This window comes from Montipora foliosa, chromosome 9 (genome assembly GCF_036669935.1).
Source record: "Montipora foliosa isolate CH-2021 chromosome 9, ASM3666993v2, whole genome shotgun sequence".
Taxonomy (NCBI): Eukaryota; Metazoa; Cnidaria; class Anthozoa; order Scleractinia; family Acroporidae; genus Montipora; species Montipora foliosa.
In genome coordinates, this window is record NC_090877.1 from 19,661,359 (window position 1) to 19,683,858 (window position 22,500).

Below are 22,500 nucleotides of genomic sequence, written 5' to 3' on the forward strand. Positions count from 1 at the left end.
TGATGAAGCACATCCTTGCATGCCTCCAGAGTGAGGTGAGGAAGTGCAATGCGCTATCCAGGTCTTTCCATTTTTATTTGACGTCTGGGAATCTAGAATTAGTTTTGTCTTATTATACTTAAATAGTTTCCGAATACCTTTCCATCCTGATAGAAAACAATAACTTTAATCCTCCTTTAGCCTTCTCAAGATGATCAATAACCTCATTCGGGAGGAACACCAAGGCAATCTAGTCGACACTCCTACATCTCGCAACATACACAGCCGAAGCTACCGTGAGCGGCTTTTCAACAAAACAGTTAACAACAAAAAACCTCTAACTCCTGAAATTAGCTATTGAACGTGCTCAATATTATTTCTGGTAGACAGTAGCTCGAATGACCTGTGTAAATCCTTAGCTCTTGCCTTAGGTTTCCCTCGGCTCTTTAGAATGAACAAAAATTTGGTTTTATCAACGGAGTTGATAATGTAAATTGGCCACCGTACAGAGATTCTAAAAGCTGACGTTTCGAGCGTTAGCCCTTCGTCAGAGCGAATCGAGGGATTATGGGTTACGTGTAGTTTTTATAGTAGAGTAGGAGCTACGCTATTGGTGGTAACATGGCAACGTGAAAAATAGGAATATATTAGTTAAATGAAAAGCGTTCGTTAATACCGTGAGGATTAAGGGTGCCGATTTGAAAGATGAATTTTTGTTCCAGATTCTTGCGGCTTTCCGTCGTACCTAGATGTAGGGAAAGGCCGCAGATAGCCATGTGTTTTTTGGAGTGGTTAGGCAGATTAAAATGGCGAGCGACTGGCTTGGATGCATCCTTGTCATTCTTCTCAACATCGCGAAGGTGTTCGCGGAATCGGTCACCTAGTCGTCTACCTTTTAGTCTACCGTCAGCTTTTAGAATCTCTGTACGGTGGCCAATTTACATTATCAACTCCGTTGATAAAACCAAATTTTTGTATACTACTTCCCCACCGACGCAGCACCACAGTTTCTTTAGAAACTACCCCTTCATTCTTTAGAATGAACGACAATTTCCTTCAATGAATGAAATATATCTATATATAGAAGAGCGGGTTATAGACGAAAGGGTGGAGGTGATCATCGCACTCGCAGAGGTCGTGGGATCGAAACTTATTGAAGCTACCTGAAATGTCAGCTGATTTTAAAAGAGAAAATTGCCTGAATTGGCCAGATAAGTGCGAGGATCACCTCTGTCTTTCCTCTATAACTCGCACTTCGAATGTATGCATTTATTTCAAGATATTTTTTTGTCATCATTTATTTATTTATTTATTTATTTCATGATTACACCTGTTTTCTCCACACCTATGAACAACGGCCCATTTATGTGCTTCAACAAGTGGAGTGTTGGGGAGTTAGGTGAGTGAGTTGTACAAAAAAAAAACTGAACCGAAACCCGAAAGTGTCAGGTTTTAATCGTCAAAAATTATATATGTTATTTCTTTTCATGTAATAGGCGCACAAATTGTTCTTCTATACAAAACAAATCTTTTCTTTACTTTGGTTCCCGTTTTAACATACCAACGCATGTGGGATTTGCAATCGACAGTAGGTTGCAGGAGTCTTGCAAATGACACATTTATAAGTTGTGGAAATTTCCGCCAGAAGTTTTCCCGCAGGCATACACAGAGTATAGTCGGTAAGACATCTTTGCGTATGATTTCACATTAGTTGAATGAAAATCATTTCACATTAAAAAGAAACAACTGTTACAATGGGCAGAGACAATTATTTTAAGAAAGTCCAGATAAGTCTCTTATCCAATGATTCGTTAAGCATGCGATTGTACATTTGCAATCGGGTAACAAGAAACTTAACCACGAAGCTAGGCTTTCTGTCTATTTCTCCTTTGTTGCACGGATCGAGTGATCGATTAAATTAAAGGTTGAAAGGATTTTTTTTAATTCAACTGGTAACCTTTTAGCCTAAAGCTTGGTGTTTAATTGAAAAACGTCCGACTAAAACTTCAGTGCATCACGTTACAAGGGCACCCAATTCAACGAGCAAAGTAAGCTAGCTGAAACGGTTACCTTCCAAGAACTTCCAACGCAGACAATGTCGCATCCGAAACTGCTAGGTGACCTTTTTAAGTGCCACAAATGGCAAAAAAACCCCTTCCGAAAGCGTAAGGAACTACTTTCCCTGGTTGGGAATCTTTTTGGTGATTTTTTAGTAAAGAAGTCTATAGCTGTTTGGCAGCGAATCTCCCAAACATATTTCACCGAAGATTATCGTTTGGTGTCCCTGACATTATTACAGATAATATTCAAATGAAATAGGCAAAATTCGAATTGACTTGTGCAATAACGGAACAACATGTACAAGGGAATAATTTGCAATTATTCTTGCCTTCCAATCACCGTAACTTATGATTAGAGTACAAGATATTTCGGAGGTTTTTCTCCGGGTACTTCGGTTTTCCCCCCTCCTCAAAAACCAACATTTGTTATGCGTCAAATTTGTTGATTTCAGTTTATAGTGTCCCCAATTAGTGCTCCAACGGTTGAGGACTCAATAGACAATTTAATATAGTTTATTTTCGTTCCTTTCCTTGTCTTTCCTTTTCTTTGCTTACCTTGTATATTATGACCTTTTAGTCAAATTTCTCAGATGATTAGAGTACCGCAGCGAAATCTCACAGATGTTAAAAAAACGTCCAGTAATAACTTGCTGTGGGTAAGTTAAGTACTAGGTAAACCAGTTTTGGGCATTGCCTCGAATGTTTTTTTTTTTTCAAATACAATCTGAGCGTTGAAGGTACCGAATGCTTTATATACTGAAAGCAAGGAATATTCCACAGGAATAATTTCATCTCTTAACAGAGTTTTTTTTTTAGAAACCATGACTAGAATCTCATGTCTTGAGCTGTTCTGAGTCTACTCAGTTGAAGCCAAATTTGATCTTCAAAGAATACAATGTTCCTTTCAAAGAAGAACTTAGTAGTCTATTGTAAATTATTTAAACAAGTTTTGCTAAACATACAAATGAGAGGTATGGGGCGGTGATTCGACAAGGCAGATTGCAAGCCCTCTTTATATACTCCCTTCGAACTTAAGTATTGAAAATGCTATCGAGGTTTTGATATTGAAGCTTTTACCAACATTTTTGTTTGTATTTTTTCGCAGCAAAAATGGCCCTGAATAATGATTCTCCTTGCAGCGTCTGATTCGTAGATTCCTAGTAATTCAGAATATTTCGGGACTCCAATTTATCCGAATTATGAGCGCAAACGCAGAGTTGAAAAATGTGTTTCTGCAAGAGTGAATTCATTCTTGATTTCTGTTCCAAAGCAGGTAACAACGGAATACAGTGGGTCTCATGGAAGCAGTTGGAAGATCTGGATTATGCGGATGACCTTCCCTTCCTCTTCCACAACCATCTAAAACCGCAGGACAAAACTTCAAGGCTAGCAGAGGAATCGGCTAAACTGGGTCTGCGGATTAACAAGGTGAAGACTAAAGTATTAAGGATTAACACAACAAGTGAGGTACCTGTTGTGGTCGAGGGGCAGCCGTTGGAGAATGTGAAAGAGTTTGCATATCTCGGGAGTGTTGTAGTCACACCTAGAGGTACGGACAAGGATGCACTTACAAGGATTGGAAAGGCTAGAGCAGTGTTTATCATGTTGAAGAAGGTATGGGCATCGAAAGAGCTATCTGTGAGAAGCAAACTTTGCATATTTAGATCAAATGTGAAGACTGTTCTGCTTTGCGGGTCAGAAACCTGGAGAACAACGAAGAGGATACAAAGTAGAGTGCAGAGTTTTGCTGGAAGGATAAGTTAACCAACAAGCAGATGTGGGAACGGGCGGAAGAAGAGCTAATTGCGCTACAAGTAGGAAGGAGGAAGTGGAGCTGGATACGCCATACTCTACGGAAGCCAGCGAGTAACACCACGCGGCATGCTCTTTCGTGGAATCTCCAGGGGTAGATGAAACGAGGGCGCCCTAGAAATTAAACAGCTAGAGGAGAGATTTGGAGTGCGAGGTGAAGGGCATTGGGATGAGTTGGAAAGAACTTCTTGGTAGGACGGCCCAGAACCGGGTGCGGTGGAGGAAACTCATCGATGGCCTATTCTCCGCAGGGGGCGAAGGGCCTAAGTAAGTAAGTTCTGTTCCACGTTTTTGCGGCTTTACGTTTTCGCGAAACTCTTAAGTCCCCCGAAACCTATAATCTAATACCTAACACTTAAGATCCAAAACGTAAGACCCCCTCTCTTCTTTAACTTTCCAAGACCAGTAATTTCTTCCTTTTTTACCTCAATCGGACTAATATTTTAATTTGAAACAGAGACCCTAGATTCTTATTTATGCTACTATTTGACAGGCCTCAATCTCGTCCCCAGAGTCCGCTTTTCTTTTGGTCAGCACCAAGAACACGGACTCTGGCCACTTCCAATTTATGCACAGTCGTAGCAAAGGTCCATTTTTGTAACCGTTGACAGCCACTGTTACTTCAAATTTCTGAGCTTGCGTAGATGAGACAGAAGTCCGTGATTTGAGGACCTCCTGCCTTGGAAGTGGCCAGAGCTTGTGTTCTTGGTGCTGACCAAAAGAAAAGCGAACTCTAGAGACGAGATTGGGACGGGAGTGTAACTATTGTGTTGACTATCATGCACAGATCTTGAGGTGAGCCTAACCCCTTCCCACCATATTTTCCGAAGAATAAAAGAAAGCGGACTATAGTGACGAGATTGGCCAGGTCTAAGTTTTCCCTGTTGGCAAGCGCGTGTGCATATGATGCCATTCAACAGAGACCCTAAAATATATAGAGGATATTAAATGGCCGCTTGGAGATACGAAATTTCTCTTCTCGTGTTGAAAAATATTTCACGGAAAACGAAGACCCGGCAGAAAAAAATAACATATCAAAACGCAAATACAAAACACATCATTCTTGTTTTTTAAAACGATCGATAAACAATTTTTTTTTGTGAATTGCCGCAGGATCTTGCTTTCCACACATCTAGGCCTGTATGTGGAAAACGAAGACCCGTATAGAAAAGTAGAATGACGAACAGAGAGAAGCCAAACACAACAATCCTATTGTTTGCAATGGTCGACGAGTAATTTCAGGCGAATTATCGCAGCTCATACACATGTCCCGAGCACAAAGTGGCCGTGCACAGGCATATTTACCGGACACTAAATCACCTACATGCAAAGAATTCGCACACTGATTTTTCTTACTAGTTAACGCTTTAAAAGTATATATTTACTTTTTTAATAGGGAAAATTCCTTCCAAAACGAAGAAAAGAACATATCACGAGAGCAACTTGTATGTCGACTAACCCATATTTAAAGCTGAAATGATAATGGTGATTTGTATTTTTATCAGAAAAGCGTGAGCTCTTCAGAATATTTCAGGAAAGTTATGACCAATCAAACTAAAGTTCAGGAAAGGTTTGCAGCTATTATTCTTTTATTTTCTCACGTTTGGTGTTTTCCAGTGGAATGCTAGGCACCCGGCGCAAAATTACTTGTTGCACTTTTGCCACGCTTACTCAAAGACGTATACATTTAACATTGCTAAATCCATTTGCCCTTTCAGATTATTACTATTTGGGGGGGGGGGGGGGGGGAATTGTCCCGTAATAAAGTTAAGACCCAGAAAAGACTGCAAAGAACAATAAAACTTACAGCAGACGATCTTTGCAAGAGGAGCATTTCACACTTATTAGTTTGATGCGGGCGAAAGAGAAGAACAAATGGGATATAAGTTTCCGGAAAAGCGCGCGCCAACAGCGAAACTAAGACCCTAGCAATGATGGATGGAATGCCGTATTTATTTTCACCATACGCCGAACGGAGCATTTAGTTTAATAACGGGCATCGCACAAAACTCACGGCTCGCTAAACGAATACAAAAATTCCTGACATCCGTTACGAAAAAGGACATGGCGTCTGTTGCAAATCTGATGAAGGTAAGAGAGATAAAAAATGGAAGAAAATGAAGGGTGTCAGTTTTCCAGTTTAACCTTCTTTTTTTTGTCTTGGGAAAGGTTGGAAACGGCGCACATTGTGTTTTGAAGCATCATCTTGATCATGCTTCTCAATATCACAAAAATGTGCGCTGAAGCTAAGCGGTTGGTCATCAGCTTTCTCCCTGTTTAATTTTTTTTTCGCACATTGTTCAGGTTATCTAGTACACGACATTTGCGAGGATACTACTGATTATAATATGAATGGTCGCTGATTAGAGTGATAGTTTGGATCCGAAATTTTGTTTGTTGTCTACTCTCGGCACAGGCGCCCAAAGCTCAGTGGAAGGGAAAGCCAACAAAAATATCTAGGATCTGTATGGAAATCCCTATAAAAGACCTGAAAAGATAGTTTTACAAAAAAAATTCTCAATTAAATAGGCAAACCTTATTGTCTTTGTGGGTCACCTCCCGTGTGTGTGTGTGTTTTCTTGTTTTTTCAGATTCGACGCGAATAGGCCCATATTACTTAATGTCCAAACAAAAGGTTACGCCCGTCGAACCTCTCATTCAGTGTGAGGCTGGACGGGCAAAGACAATGCAAAGACAAAGCCTTTACTCCCCACGGACTCCAAAATGGCCGCCGAGTGATAAAGGAGAATTGAGACAATATCAGTTCCTCGTCAATCACCTACAACATCGAGGACCCATGACCATTATACACTCAAGATGGAAATGAGCTAGAGTGGAAGGATGACTTTAAGGACGTTCGCGAGAAAATTTTCTAACATTGATTTTTTCCTCCATTAAATGATGAGTTAGTGATGTCCGAAATTTAAAAATATATCAAGCGCCTTGCAGCCGCAAGATAGCAGGATTCCATGTCCCGAGGACAGAAATCTTGAATTTTTTTAAACTTCCCACATTGATTTTTTGTTCATTTTTGAACAATGTGGAGATAATTGTGAATAAAACCTATTTCTGAAAAGAAAAGTAGGGGTCATTGAGCATCCAAGATCGTTAAATCCAAGCAAAGCTATAGCAATGGCCATCAGCCCTATCATTGTTCGTTTTAGTACTTAGCGCGCGCGCTCGATGCAAGATGTAGCATGTGAATTTGCGTGCGCTGTAAGGATGCGCAGTGGCAATGAGTGCGAACGACCTTAAGTACCTCGGGTCATGTGTCGATAGCTGTGGTAAGGATATCGCAATTAGAACGCTCAGGCCTGGAAAGCATTCAATGGTATGTCAAGAATATGGTACTCCAAAATGAAATCATATCTGAAAAAGAGGTTCTTCGTAGCCACAGTGGAATCCAACCTGTTACATGGCTGTGAAGGCTAGCAGGACAAATCCCTCAATGTAACGTACATATAAATGCTACGCAAAGCCCTCAACATACATTGGAGCAGTCACACACCAAACGAACTGTATGGTGAGGTACCAGCAGTCAGTGAAAAGATAGCATCACGCCGAATTCAGCTCGCGGGTCACTGTCATCGTGAATTCTCAGGAGCCCACCAAATTGGGTCTCTTGGCCTACCGATAATTATTGGCCATTCAGCGCGTTCTCCATTCTCTCCGTTGCTTCAGTCCCAAATCTAGGTTGAGAGGTTCACTGAAGATCAAGGGGCTCTCCTGGGACTGTTCAAGTTGGTAGCAACCCCTTAAAGATCCTCCAATTGTTAGCGTTCGACGTTACAGTTCACCAGCATTAATTGGAAACATTTCTGTTTCCAAGGATGGCGGAAAAGATTGCCTTCGTTCTTAATTCATTACGGAGGTTTTTAAGTTAGTCAGCCATTTGTCAAAACTCCCCTATATCTTTTGCACGGTGACATTTCATGCGGAGTAGGGTATTGCTCAATTCAGCTTTCAAAAACCGAGTTTCAAACAGTCGACAAGGGAAGATGTATCACGTTGAAGGTTTAAATTACAACGTATCCATATTCTATGATATTTAACAATAGCTATTCACCCGTGGCCCTTGAGGGCGAAGGGTCTAATTGTTTTAGATCACCCAACTAGTCGCACAGAAAAGGCAATAATAAAGTTAGCAGATGCAAATAGAAAATATATTTATTTGGGAATAAACCAAAAGAAACCATCACGCTTTTCACGCTTTGTAGCCAATCAAAATGCAGCATTTGCATTAGTCCAATGGTTGGGCGATACTAATATCGGATATTAGGTCCATAAGGTCTTTTGAATAGTTTACCATAATGATCGCAAAATCAGTCAATTAAGTTCAACCGACTGGAAATTGCATTTGAAACCAACAAACCACTGTTTTCTTTACATCAATCCAGAGTCCAAAGGTTCCTTATTTGAGAGATCATTTAGCTTCACTTTTACGTGAAAAACGCACACAGGAAACGGCAGCTACTACTTTTCATAAAAGCATGAAAATTTCTCTTCCTAACTTGTCTATCCGGCTTGTCTGGCTGACAGGTTATATTTAATTTCTGTATATATACATTTAGCTTGAACAAAGAAGTTTAAGAAATTTCAACTTGGCGTTAGGCGTTTGCCCTGAACGCGGTACTAAAACTCTCTTTTGAGACAATTAAGTCCACTTGCCACTTACCACACAGTGGATTAGCAGCCGTTTAGTATGTTGCAACCAGTACAAAAAAAAAAAACCACGGTACTAAACACGGGTAGTTTTCGGTAACAGGTTTCAATAATCTTCCATTAAGACTGTGTATGAATAACCTCTCTGAACGCCAATACCAACAAAGACTAAACCAATACACATCAGTGTATCCACCAGATACCTAACTGCCGATGTGTATTAATAGCAACAATGAGACCCTTATCATCGCATTTTAAATAGAAAGTGGTTGCCAACATCCCAACATGACCCGGTAGGAAACAATAAGTAGATGAATTTTGGAAGTAACGATGCTATTCAATGTATGTGGCTGAATTGAAAGTGTCCTTTATTTTATGAAGTAAGTTCGCCTTTCACTTGACTGAGAATGTGAATTTGTGTACATCGATAAATTCATTAATTTCCGCCCTTGCTTTCTTCTCGTCTTACAATCTTATTATACTTACTGGACCAGGATACGTCAGTGTATCCACCAAATATGTAGCTGCCAACTTTGATTATAGTAACAGTGGGACCCTTTCCATCACAGTTGCCGTGAAAGGTCGATGCTGCCCAGCCATCTGTCTTAGCGCGCCAACACCTCACAAACCTGCTGCGAGATGGACTCTGCAGGACTGGAGCTAGGAAACAATTCAGCTTGTTGAGGTACTTTCCATCGAGGTTGCCAAGAATACTCGATGAGCCGAGCGCTTCTTTCAGCAGCAGATTATTTTAGCAGAAAAACAGAAGAGAGAAAACAATGAGTTAGAATGTTTTTCACACTTGTGAGTATCGTAGCTTCAATGGCCTAATCTCAAAGGGCCAGACACCCGACTAGGCCCAATTATTCAAAAGCCGACTGCTACTAATCCGCATTTAATTACCAACCGAGGTCCGAGGTTTGAACTGTACCCGTCAAAAAAGTAAAAGGAAGGCAACAGGCTAAGAAAGACATTGAAGGTGAAAAGTCTTGTTGAAACATTTTTTGATCAGCGAAATAATCTTCAAATTGAAAAGTTTCCAAAATGTCCACATTAGCTTAAAAGAATACATGCCCGCTCGACGGAAACTGCCTGCAATCATCAGTAATCTACCAAGCCACCGTTACACGTAAAGACAACAACACAACCGAAACATACATCGGACTCACAGAGAACGACTTCAAAACGAGATACAGAAACCACACTGCATCATTCCGGCACGCTAAACACAGAAACTCCACCGAACTCAGCAAGCATATCTGGACCCTCAAAGACAACAACATCGAACACTTATTTCCTGGCGCATTCTCTCATCGCACTCGCCGTACAACAGCTCAAGCAAAAGATGTAACCTCTGCCTCAAAGAAAAATTCCTAATCATCTGCCGACCTGAACTATCAACACTAAACAAACGTAATGAACTCGTGTCTTCTTGCCGCCACAGAAACAAAGCCCTCCTGCGCAATAACTAAACTTAATTTCGCACTGCATAAATTAGACAAACTAGATTGTATATAAGCGATGGTAAAGTTTATTCTCATTAAATCCCCTGATGAGTGGGCGACCACGAAACAGGCTTGTAGGGATGAACTTGTAGTTTATTTGTCTTTTTCTTCCATATATACTACGCTCTACTCCTATGCCATTGAGCACTGTTTTACGAAAATCAAGTTTCACACTTGGCACCGCTTGCTTTTGTTGCTGTAGGCCGGGGCGGTCGCTAAAATACTCCAGTTAATTGTAAAATTGGTGTTGCTGTCTTTGAGTGTCCAGATATGTTTTGATAGTTCCGTGCATGCTGTTTGAATAGTTTCTGTTCCGAAAGGAAAGTTTGTGCTGCGTGTAACGTTGTTTAAAAGTTCCTTTTGTTAGTCCAATGTAGTTCTTTCCGATGGGGTCGCTTTCTGTTGTTACGTTGGCGTTGTAGACGACGCTTGAGGTCACACAGTTGTTTTTCAGAGGGCAGTCGTTTTTCTTCCTGCAGTTACAGTTGCTTTCCGTGGAGGGTGTCTTGCTTGATTGGAGGATTTTTCTGTTGTGCTTCTTAATTAATATGGTTTGTAGGTTGTCTGTGCAGCTATAACTGACTTTTATGTTGTTTTTGTTGAAGATCTTGTTGTACCGATGATTTTTCGGAAAATGTTTGCAGACGAGGTTCAGGAACTCTCTGCCGATGTTTGTCTGTACGTTCATGCTGTAGGGCGGATTAAACCAAATTATGTTTCTTTGTCTGTTCTTGCGGCTGTTATGTGCGGTGTGCCTTACGCCTTGTTCTGTTGTAGCGCGTTTGTATGTAAATTTACGCAGTGTTTGTGATATAAAAATAAGTGCGCATCAGCGTGAATAAAACTCCTGAAGAGTGAGGCTTCAAGCCTTACGAAACAGGCATGTAGGGCAATTACCGTGTAGCCATGTTTTAATTCTCACAGCCCTCTATAGTTACGCTCTACCTTGTATTGAACACTCTAACTGGCTCGATCACCACCGCTTTTTGATTATATATATATGTATTGTTCAATGTACATCGCTCCGGTTCACAGATAATGACAAATTTCTCGCTCAAGCATAAATTACAATGTTTAGTTGAACTGCTGTACGGTTTAGCGCGGCAAACAATTTGCCATGTAATTTCATGCTCTATGTTGTTATCTTTTAGCGACCATACGTGCTTGCTGAGTTCAGTTGAATTTCTATAGCTCTTACGTTCGAAAGATGTTTTATGATTTCTGTAACGTTCTTAAAGTCATATGCCGTCAGGCCTACGTATGTTTCAAATTTGTCATTGTCTTTTCTTCTAATCTTTGCCTGATAAACTACACCAGAAGTCAAACATTGACCGTTTAAGGGGCACTCGCTCATTTTACGGCAATTACAGAGCTTGGTTTTAGCGCTCTCCAGGGAGGGGCTATAGGCCGTCAATAGTCGCTTGTTGTGGCTGTCGATTAGTTGTTTTACATTGCTCATACTCCGGTTGAAAATCTTGTTCAGGGTGTGGCCCCGAGGAAAACACCTGTCCACGAGTGCTAAGAATTTCTTCCCGATGTTGGTGCTAACACTCTTACTAAATGGGGTGTTGAACCAGAGGATGTTGCGGGTTTAGCGAATAGAATTCGTTTCAATTGTGTTAACTTGTGAAGAACACCTAAAACGTAAGGGAAGCACATCCCTACGGCCTTTGCTTCTCTTAACACTTCTCTAGCTTCCTCAAGAAAATCCCAGGTCCTTACGTAACTCAATGCAAAAGCACACGAGAAACACGATTTGTATTTACTTTTCTACTACATTATGCTCAACAAATAAGCCGCTCTTCCAGCAAGGTGGCACTTATCACTGAATTGGCTCACCTTTCCGAACTTCCAAAGTGGCAACCGTTTCAACAACAAATACTCCAGCACTTGTAGCGGTACAAAAGTAATTCCCCGCGTCACTCATTTGAAGGTTTGTGATAGTTAACATGCCATTGATTTGCTGACTTCGTCCAACTGGCAACTGACCTCCTTGTTTCCTCCAGCTGATGGTTGGTCGTGGATCTCCAGTAGCGCTGCAATTTAACCTCGCACTAGTACCACAGCCTAATATCATTACAATCTTCGAAGGAGGTTTGATCGTAAACTGAGGAAGCGAGACCACGACCAACATAGTTTTCTTTTCAGCTCTTCCAAGGAGATTTGATGCAGAACAGAAATAAAAGTCCGAGTCATTTTTGCGAACTTGTAAAATTTGCAGTGCGTTGTTGATGTACTTCACTCTTCCCTGGGGTAACTGTCCGGATGATTTTCTCCACGACACAACTGGTGCAGGGAATCCAGTCACGTGACAGGTTGGTAGAGTGAAGGTCCTTCCTTGAATAGCATGACGAGGTCCCGGATTGAGTGAAATCCGAGGATGAACTGAAACGAGAGAGTTAAGAAACTAGTTATTGATGTTGGTCATGTTCTCAAAAAAGTACTATGTAGCAATGTCCGTTACCAACTACTCTAGGATGTAGAGACAACTTTTTCGAGAAATAGGACCAAAAAAGCAATCAAATTAAAGAAGTGTAATTTGTGCTGATAAGGTTACCGCAGAGTAGCTTATCACAGAATCATTCGCGCAGACACTAATGTGACGCATAGATAAAAAATAAAACCGAATTTCAACAAAATGACATGTAATTTGACTTAATGGTTGCTCTACATGTTCTGATGAGTGGCGAATAATCTTTTTTGTGCAAACTGTTAGGTTCTCATTTAGTTGAGACAACACTAAGACGGTCGTACTTAAGGTCAGCGACCGATTGCAAGAGCTATTTACTTTCATTAATAAAATACTAAAAGGGTTTTGCTTTGATTACTTAATGCTACCAACACTAAACAAGGACAGTCTCAATATCTTTTGTGTTGAAATGGAAGAATTTTGCTTGTGACAGAATTAAGCCTGAATAAATCTTATTCTTATACAGCCGGTTAGATTGCCTCGTTTTAACATTCTGAGCAGTTCTATTTCACCTGTTAAAAAAATAAGAAAGGCTAACAAAGATAAATTTACCGTTAACTACAAGCTGTGCCACTGTTTGTGCTTGTCCCAAGATGTTTGATGCTGAACACTTGTATGCACCCGAGTGTATTCTAGCGACGTTTCGCAAAAGCAACTTTCCCTCTGAGACTTCTGACAAACTTATTTCTGACTGTCCTTTCAGTTTACTCCACTTTATTGCAGGCTTTGGATTGCCGCTGACTGAACACTGGAAAGAGGCTGTCTTCCCTTCATTAACTGTTAACTTTGCCGGCGAAATAGCTGTAGCGGGAGCTGCAATTGATTCACCAGGCTCTCCTTTTGCTCCCGGCATGCCTGCGGTTCCCGTGTCGCCTTTCTGTCCTTTCTGTCCATTTTCTCCCTTGGGCCCAGACGGTCCCATGATTCCTTGCTTTCCACTTTTTCCTGGTGATCCCATGATGCCATTATCTCCTTTGTATCCGGTTCTTCCTTTCAGTCCCCTTCGTCCTCGAACGCCTTTTTCTCCCCTTGTGCCAGGTGGACCGGGAGGGCCTGGGAGACCTGTCAAACATTGGTCGATGTTTCTTTGACAAAGTTTCAGTAATAACAGTTGATCAGTTTTCAATCTCCCGCCTGGTGTTTGTTTGTTTTCCGTTTCGTTCTTGGTTGAATAAATGTGGCGCCTATTCCGGTGAATGGTATTGCCCAGAAATTCTAAAAAGAAACAGCGACATGATAAAGCAAAAAACGCATTGCAGCTAAGAAATCTTACAGCAAGCGAGAACTTAAAACAAACGCGAAAAAACCTGCGAACGCATATGAAAGTCTTGCTCTGTCAACTCACTTTACAATGCAAATAAAAAGGGTCTCAATTTCTTCAAGGGAAACTTGTTTTTTTTAATTATCCATTTAACAATTTGTAAGTTACATCGTGTATTTCTTTGTCAAATTTATGTCATAAAATTGGCTCTCCTTGATCTGACCTATATCTTCAAACATCTCCCCAGTACTAGACAGGACGCTAACAAACAATTTAGTTGGTGCTAATAAAAGGCAAGAGATCAAAAACCTTGAACTCTTTTCGACAACTGAAATCCTGCTGTTGAGGACTTTCCCCGCGTTCGCCTTTTGCGTTGTTATAGTATTCCCAGCTTATCATCATAATTGGTGTACAAACTAAATGTAAAGTTCGCGGCCAGCCTCGCAATCGAAACGCAAACGGCAACAATCGAGCACCAAAGGCAAAAATCACGTCGCCTTTTGCTTCTGAAATACCTGACCAGCTATAATTTTAGATCCTCTCCGATCATAGTTAATGCATGGAGATGGTTATGAAACTCGACAAGTTCCTTTGTTTCATGTTTTGTCCGTATTTTTCGCCTTGACCCTGCACAAAACACACCTTTTTTTCAAGAAGATAACCAATCAAATAGTTCGATTAAATTATGCGCAACTAATTTGCAAACCCGTGCGAAGCGGAAACAAAAGATTGTGCAGGGTCACGGTCAATTCAACATCGATTGCGACAACATTGTTCTCGCTTTTGAAGGTTCTAAGATTTCATAACCAGTCCCTCGATTAACTATGCTCTGATCAACTAAGGATTTAATTAAAAGATGTGTTCATCAATAGTGAGTTGGAGATACTCAGGGGTAGTCGGTAGCCACAAATTTCTTGGGGCGCGCATTTACTTTCTGACAATGAAACGATTTCATTTGACGCTCCGTAACATGGAGGTGAAATATCAATACTAATTTCGGAAAGTTGATTACCAAATAAATATGCAAGTTATTGCAATCCCCATCTTCTACCTTGTGTTTCCATGTTTCGATGTCAGTAAGGCCAGCTTTACAACAAGATGAAACTTACCCGAAAAATTCTTTGAGATTTTTGTGATGTCTGGACCTTTAGGAGGTGGCCTAACCTGGGTGTCGGTTTCCAGAGCGTCTAGTCTCTTCCTTTGCTTGTTCAACTCTAATTCAACTCTTAAAAAACCTCCGCAATAAAACACAATCGATAAAACAGAAATAATCGATGCAAAGGAAGGGCAACTGTTTTGAGCAGCCATTTTCATTTCAATACTCCCAACAATAACGCTTTGTCTGTTTCAGCTTGGATAAGTGATACTTAAACCGCGTGGGTGGGTCATTTGCCAAATTGATCTTCTACGTATGTTTTTAGGGGCATAAAGTTCACATTGGGTTGTATTTCTAACGCATTCTTAAAACTATGAACACAGCAGAACGTTTATACATATATCACATCAAATATTTTATTACCTGCAAATTGAAAAAAAAAATCGTTTTGTCACTTTTACGTACTTTTTGCAAGTGAAGTACCTAGCGCTTCCTCTCACGAGAACAACCAAACGAGTCAATGTATTTAGAGGCTCAGCATGTTGTTGCTGGCCTTCACCCAATCATGTTTAAAGGCAGATCTTGTTTCAGTGGTCCATATTCCAATATCACTGTGATGTAATATGTAGAAAAGCTCAGTTAGTCAGGGGGAAAAGAATATTCGTCGTTCTTATTTCAATTTATTTTATCGTGTTTTTCTTGTTGTTTTGTGCTTGCTCTTTTAATACCGTAAGCAGCTAATAAGAGAATGTCACTGATAAGTTACTTTACGACGTAACAAGCTTCATCATGTAAGTACTGAGATTTACTACATTGGTCACAGCCAATCAGCGACGCGAAAGCCGGATGAAATTTCACCGGTTAAAAATTATCGTTTCCGGCGTCTGCTTGGATGAATGATGTTTTTCACAAGATGGCTGACCATATCGTGATTTATGGCCACAAACAGGTTTTCTGAGCCCGCAAGACTGAGTACCCCCATTGTTTTAACTAAAACCGCTGGTCAGCAACCTGTTTCTGGTCATTGCTGTCTCAGGTCTTCCCCACGAGTGACGTTCTTGTCGGAGATTTGCAGTTGCCATAGTAACGCTAGTGGTATTTGTTGTTTGCATGTAATCGTTTTTAGCGTGACGAGCTAGTCCTTATAAGGGCTGCGATACAAAATGTCTTTTATCTGTGTAACCAACGCCCTAGAAAGAAAAGGGGAGAGATCTGTGTGCTGGGAGTAAGTGACCAACTATTTGTGTGAGTAAATTAGGAAACTACATGGACCGATTTCCAAAACCTGACACCTCCGACGGGACAGAGCGACATTTGGAGAAAAGGAATCTCTGATCTTGGGCTTAGGAGTGAGAACAAAGAGTGAGAAGAGAAACCACTCAGCAGAAGAGAGAAAATGTTCAACAGAAGACATATGGAACCGAAACCACGAACATGTGTTACTGCGATAAAACGACCCACAGGTCAAACGATTGCACAAAGGTAATCGACACCAACGAAAGGAGAAGATTACTAGCAAAACAGTATATCTGAAGGCCACCCAGCGGCAGATTGCCCTAGCAAAACGTCATGCAAAACAAGTATAAACTAATGATTTCAATCAAAGAGAAAGAGAGAGAGAGAGAGAGAGAGAGAGAGAGAGAGAGAGAGAGAGAGAGAGAGAGAGAGAGAGAGAGAGAGAGAGAGAGAGAGAGAGAGAGAGAGACACACGCAAATATATAATAGTAGATCCTAATATTACAGGGGAAAATAAACCCTAAATTTGCTTATTATTACAGTCTAATTAGGGTACATAAAACTATCCTTACTTAAATAATTATCTATTCCTTTCCAACGATAATACTAAATGTACTAGTTTCTTTACTCTAATATTTACAGTCAAACAGTTCAGTCCTTTGCCAAACCAGAAGCAAAATCCACGACAAGTTCTTTCCCACCTCGGCACCTCCTTCTCTTCTGGCAATCAATTTTACCTTTCACACTTTACTTCACTTTACCCGCGTCACTTTCTTCGAGTTTTCTCTTATTCTTGCTTATTTAAAGCTTCTTTAATTCTTTTAAGGATCTTCCTCATTCGCGGCCACTGACAAGGGGGTTTTGTCATTCTTTCTGGCAGCTCCCGCTAATGGCTCTTAGAAGTGTTACCAGTTCTTTTCACTTTTGCCCTCAGGCTTTCGTTCTCCAACTCCCACGTTGCTCTCCTACACGTCGACAACCTTGCGCCACTTCAACAACCGACCAACGCTCACGACTTTTACATCTATATATAGTTAAATTAATTTATTCAAATTACTGCTAAACAATGTTGTTTTTATGTAAGCTGGAAAATCCGGAATCCGGAATTCCGCCGGAATTTTAAAGAGCCTGTTTTTTGTCAATTCAAAGCGATTAAAGATTGTCCGAACTCCGAATATAATCCGAAGATGATCCGAGAGCTACCGAAGTCACCCGAACATTCCCGACAAACAATCGAACTGTCGAAGATGTTCTGAATATTTTCCGATTAATTTGAATGCACTCCGAAGATTATCCAAGGATTGCCGAATAACCGTGAAATCCCCGATAAACATCCAAACTCCCGAAGATCACTCGAAGATTAAAACAGGCACCTTTTTTTTTCGTTGTTTCACTTTTCGGTGCAAAGATCTCTGGGGAAACAGAAAATCACGCATTAAGAACGTTACACGGATAACTACAACTATGACAAGGCGGTATTGAGATAAATATCCAGAATGTACATTTTGTACATTTTTTGTACATTTTCTTTAGTAACCAAAGAAAATGTAGAATTCATCCTACTCATGCCCTCCTCATCCCTGGGCATTCAAACGAATGCAAGAACAAATTCAGGTATACACCAATTTCGACAAAAACTAAGCAGCAGTCATCTGTTGCAACATCGTTACCCTCGACTCTAGCTATATTTATGTGTCTGATAATAGTCGTTGCAACGCAACACAAGTCAAAGTGTGACATGTATTTAGTGAATGATAGATAACGAACACATGTTATTGAAGACCTGAGTATAAGCTTTAGTGGTTGCATGACAGCATAAGATAAGGGTAACAGCAAACCCTTTGGTAACCGTAGTGTTATTGTATTTCGATGTTGCATAAAGCTATTGATGTAAAGGCTTTTAGGCCAGATTGAATAACGAAAGAACGAGTGTAGCAGGCTTTGAAAGTGTAATTGAGTGAAATAAAAACGCAATTTCAAAACAGAAAGGTACAGTCCTTTTGATCGGGAACTAGGGCCGGGAGATATTCCCGCACACAACCAAAGCATTGCTTAGAACTCGTCTGCTGCGGCTTCATTTCCGTCACCCGGACCCCGAACGCAATCGCTGTTAAACGATTCTGCATCCCAGTCATATCAAGCATCGACTCCTCAATTAATGCATCACGGCGCAGACATTGGACCTCTCCGCTGACCACCGACATATCTCGCGTGCCAACAGCAACGGGAAACGCTTGCCAAGTTTCCCGTGGAAGACTTCCCTGGTATCCATATCTGTACTTATAGATAACTCCAAGTGTTGGAAGTTGGGAAGAGAACAAAGGAAGTACTACCATCTAAACATGGTATGTCTGCGCATACGGCACCCCTGGTTTCATAAAGGCCACTTACAAAGATTACTGACCAGGACTGAGGGAGGCCTGACTCTGACGGAAGAACTCAAGGCTTTCATTAAGCAGTGCTTTTGTGGGATTGCAATTGAGTGACTTGCGGAATTGTAATAGATCAACTGAAGTACACAAAAATTTGGTTTTATGAACGGAGTTGACATTGTAAATTGACCACCGTACAGGAAATTTTAAAAGCTGACGAAGGGCACAACGCTCGAAACGTCAGCTTCTATAATCCTGTTCGGTGGTCATTTTACATTATCAACTCCGTTGATGAAACCAAGTTTTTGTGTACTTCAGTCAATGTGCGCTCTTAGTTCAAGCAATTTACAGGGTAGGTAGTTTCGGTCATTATCCCATCCATCGAAGTTGATCGAAAGTGCAGCTTTCGTGTTCGTTATTGAACTTCGAACCAAATGATCCCTTTCATTCCATGCGCTCGGTTCAACCAATTTAAGGACTAGAGCTTTTCTTTTCTTAATGTTTTGTTTTTAATCTCGTGTTTAAATTGCAAGATAGAACTGAAGGTTTGGATTGAACAACAACACGTTTGAATTTTCGCGGGGATGGATATCCATATAAGTGTACTCGTAACCTGACTGGTGGCTGCCATTGTTTTTCACATCCTCTGGAAGATCTGTACTTACTACAGTCTCGCTTTCACGATAAATCTGCCCAGTCTCCAAGTGCGCAAATTATCCTGGGAAAGGACCGTGACATGTATCGTATATTGAATGTTTCAATATCTGAAGACTGACCGAATGTCGGAATTGGATCTTCGAGCCACCGATCGAATGTTAAAGTTAATATTTAAGCCGCTTAATTGCCAAATTGAATGTTTGGTTGACGAATTGAATGTTTGAATTAACCAATTGAATGTTTGAATTAACTAATTGAATGTTTGAATTGACCAATTGAATGTTTGAATTGACCAATTGAATGTTTCGATTGACGAATTGAATGTTTGAATTTAATGATTGCGAGTTTAAATTGCAAGATAGAATGCTTGAACTGAAGGTTTGGATTCAAAAACAACAAGTTTGAATTTTCGCGGGGATGGTTACCCATAAACGGCAAGCCCTTAAAATTAGTGACCTACGTTAAAGTGCTATGTCTAAACATTAGTATATGTAGCGACCTAAAATGGAATGTACATATGTTGGAACTAGTTGGAAAAGCTTCCTCTAGACTGTATTTTCTGAGGCAGCTAAAAGATCCCTAATTGCACCAAGGGAGTGGACTGTTTTACATCATTTGTATCCACCCCATCCTGGGATATGCTTCTCCAGTAGTCCATCGTGCTCTCCCGAGATACCTCAGCTAAGACCTAGAAAGGCCCGAAAAAATGGGCTTTAAGGATCATACATCCCGATCTATCGTACAACCGAGCTCTTGACTTATCAGGACTGTTTGAAAGTAGAGAGGCAATTGCGGCCAAACTGGTAATGATGTTTTCACCAACCCCCAACACAGCCTTCATAAACTGCTTCCAGTTAGAAACACCAGCAATTACTCACTGAGGAACTCAAGGAACTTTGTGCTCCCTTTGTGTAAAACCGAACGCTGCGAGAATAGTTTCATTTTAAGCCATGTTTATAGCTAGAAAATATTTCAACTTATTCTATTTGTTATATTATATTTTTAGGTTTTTAGCATTATTTTCATCTTCTTACATTACTATGTAGTTCTTTGTAAGTCTAAGCGCACTTCAGCTTATGCTGCATGTTTTATTTAGTTGTATAAAGTAAAAAAAAAAAAACAAAACAGCAGTAGACTAGCAACCTTTGTGGCATGCTTATGGTGCTGCAGCAAGAATTCCCCTACAAGAAGGGGTTTCTCCCCACTAACTGAAATAATAATCTCTAGTAAAGTGGGTAAGTGGGGGAAATATTGTGTGTGTGGATCATGGTGAGTTGAGGGAAAATCATAGCAAAAAATTAGGGCTAGGCTGTTAAATGAAGGAGAGGAATTTACAAGGTAAAATCTCAACCTCATAGTGGGGTTAGTAAACAGAACAAACTCTGTGTGAAATGAAAAACTTTAATACCAAAACCAGCCTGAGATACAGAAAAGTAAAATGGGAAAGGAAAAAATATTTTCTCTTTGTGAAAAAACTGAAAATTCTGAAAATTTGGAAAGAAAATTGAATTGTGATCTATGCAAAAAAGGGATTTATAAGAGAAAAGAAAATTTATATTATTATTTTAAGGAAATAGTTATTTGCAAACCATTCGTTTCTTTGAAATAAAGTTATGCCTATCCAAAAAAGGAAAAGCGTATGAGTTTAAATATTCTTGAAAATTGAGAAAACGTAATTTGATTTATTCTGATTTTTCGTTCTTTTTTGTCCATTCAGATAAAGTCATTCGTTGTGATGAATATCAAAATAGAACCAGATGTGTTCTTTGGAGTCCATGTTGTTGCAGATGAAGCTTACTTGGCGTTTTCTTTTGTCCAGTTTCTGTGGGCTTGCCCAGTGTTGTGAAGAGAAGATCCATTCTGTTATGATATTAGGGGAGCATCCATTATCCAGAAAAAATAGCATTAGTTGGAAAGTGTCTTTGTCTCCTATGGGTTTCTTTCAGAAAGTTGATACAATTTCCTTGGGCCAGACTTGAACTGGATAAAATACGTCTCCATTAAGTAGTTGAAATAAGGCGCGTCGTCGTTCTGATATACTCGGTTGGTTTGTAGGATCCATGGTAGTAAAATTCTATGTTCAAATTTATATTAAATTTCAAGAAACGAAAACTTCTCTGGAGTACATTAGCTTTGAAAATAACAATTGGTGTAGATCCAGAAACGAGATAGTTTATAATAGGACAAAAAACTGAAACTATGATATGAAATGGGTGAATTCTGTATCGAATGACTAAAAACTTGTTAAATGTGAAAAATAGTGGTAAATTGATCAATAAATATAAATTTTCCCAAACGTAACCCTGGGTAGGGGCCCTTGCGGGTGCTAGGCTATCGGGCCAGTAGCCACCCGGTGCTCACAAAGGGGCAGGGGCGCACAATTCCCTGCACGTACCTCTCCAGAGGCCAGAGTGTTATCCCGGCGAAAATGGGAGGGTAAAGTGCGTCAAAATCGGGTAAACAAAATATTCGGAGAAAAAAGGAAAGATGACAAGAAAAGGCTCTGACACCTAGGCTCGATGAACGTTGCGAATCGCCAGGGGCGGAGCGCAACCGAGCAAGGGGGTTTCTAGTCCAGCGCTAGACCTCCACCCGACCCCCCCGTGTCGAGCATAAGAGAAAATTGATCAAAAGATAAGGGATGGTAGAAGAGAGGGTGAATTTCTGACCCGGTTTCGCGTGAGGGAAGGACAAACCCGCTAGACAGACTGTCGCGACGTAAGTTACTAAACGGGTCAAAGTTGCAATGAAAATTGAAAAAAGGGACACAACATCGGAAAAGTTCGACATGCAATCAATAAATTTTTAAATTATAAAATTTCATTCGATACTCACGTAAAAGTGTTCGAAAATCTTTTAAATTTCCTTCACCACTGAAGAGACGTCTGAGGCTAGAAAAGTTTTTTAGGTCCCCCGTACGCGTCAGCCCCGGTTGCGACAGAAAAATTTAAATGAATTGATGTGAACTGGGAACGAGAACACAAAATGGAGGAGAGTGGGAACGAGAGGGTGGAAAAAAGGCGAGGGAAGGAAGTCTGGGTAGAAAATGCATGAATTTTGCATGGAAGGCGAAGTGTAACACTCGGTATAGAGAAAAGTGATGGGTAATCGAAACGACGCTGGTATAAGGTGCAATAAGGATGAGATCATTCGTTCTTTTGTTTGTTCGAATCCATGAATTAAATGGTTGGAGAATAATCTGGGGATCCAATCGCATTGGAGGTAAGAAGAAAGTACTCAACACATAGATATATTCGTATTTACAATAATTACCCTTATAATAACAATCGGATACGGAAACAATATAGAAATTACGTGAAATAAAGTAATAAAATTATTTCATTTTGAAAGGTTTCAAAGGAAAATCAGCAAGGAAACTATTTACATGTA

General features: G+C 40.3%; 1 protein-coding gene across 2 annotated transcripts in view; it reads right to left on the reverse strand.

The window, feature by feature from the left end:
- The window catches only part of LOC137970755 (uncharacterized), a 20,365-nt gene extending 5,281 nt beyond the window's left edge, over positions 1 to 15,084 (reverse strand). The window contains exons 1-4 of one of the 2 annotated variants that reach the window (XM_068817317.1): positions 14,859 to 15,084; positions 13,041 to 13,703; positions 11,858 to 12,403; positions 9,000 to 9,242 (exon numbers count right to left, since the gene is read on the reverse strand). In XM_068817317.1, coding sequence (XP_068673418.1) covers positions 9,000 to 9,242; positions 11,858 to 12,403; positions 13,041 to 13,703; positions 14,859 to 15,063 — 1,657 coding nt within the window. In that variant the 5' untranslated portion in view covers positions 15,064 to 15,084. Of the gene's footprint in view, positions 1 to 8,999; positions 9,246 to 11,857; positions 12,404 to 13,040; positions 13,704 to 14,858 lie in introns of both variants that reach the window. The other variant, XM_068817316.1, reaches the window with a different exon arrangement.
- Positions 15,085 to 22,500: the final 7,416 nt, after the last annotated feature.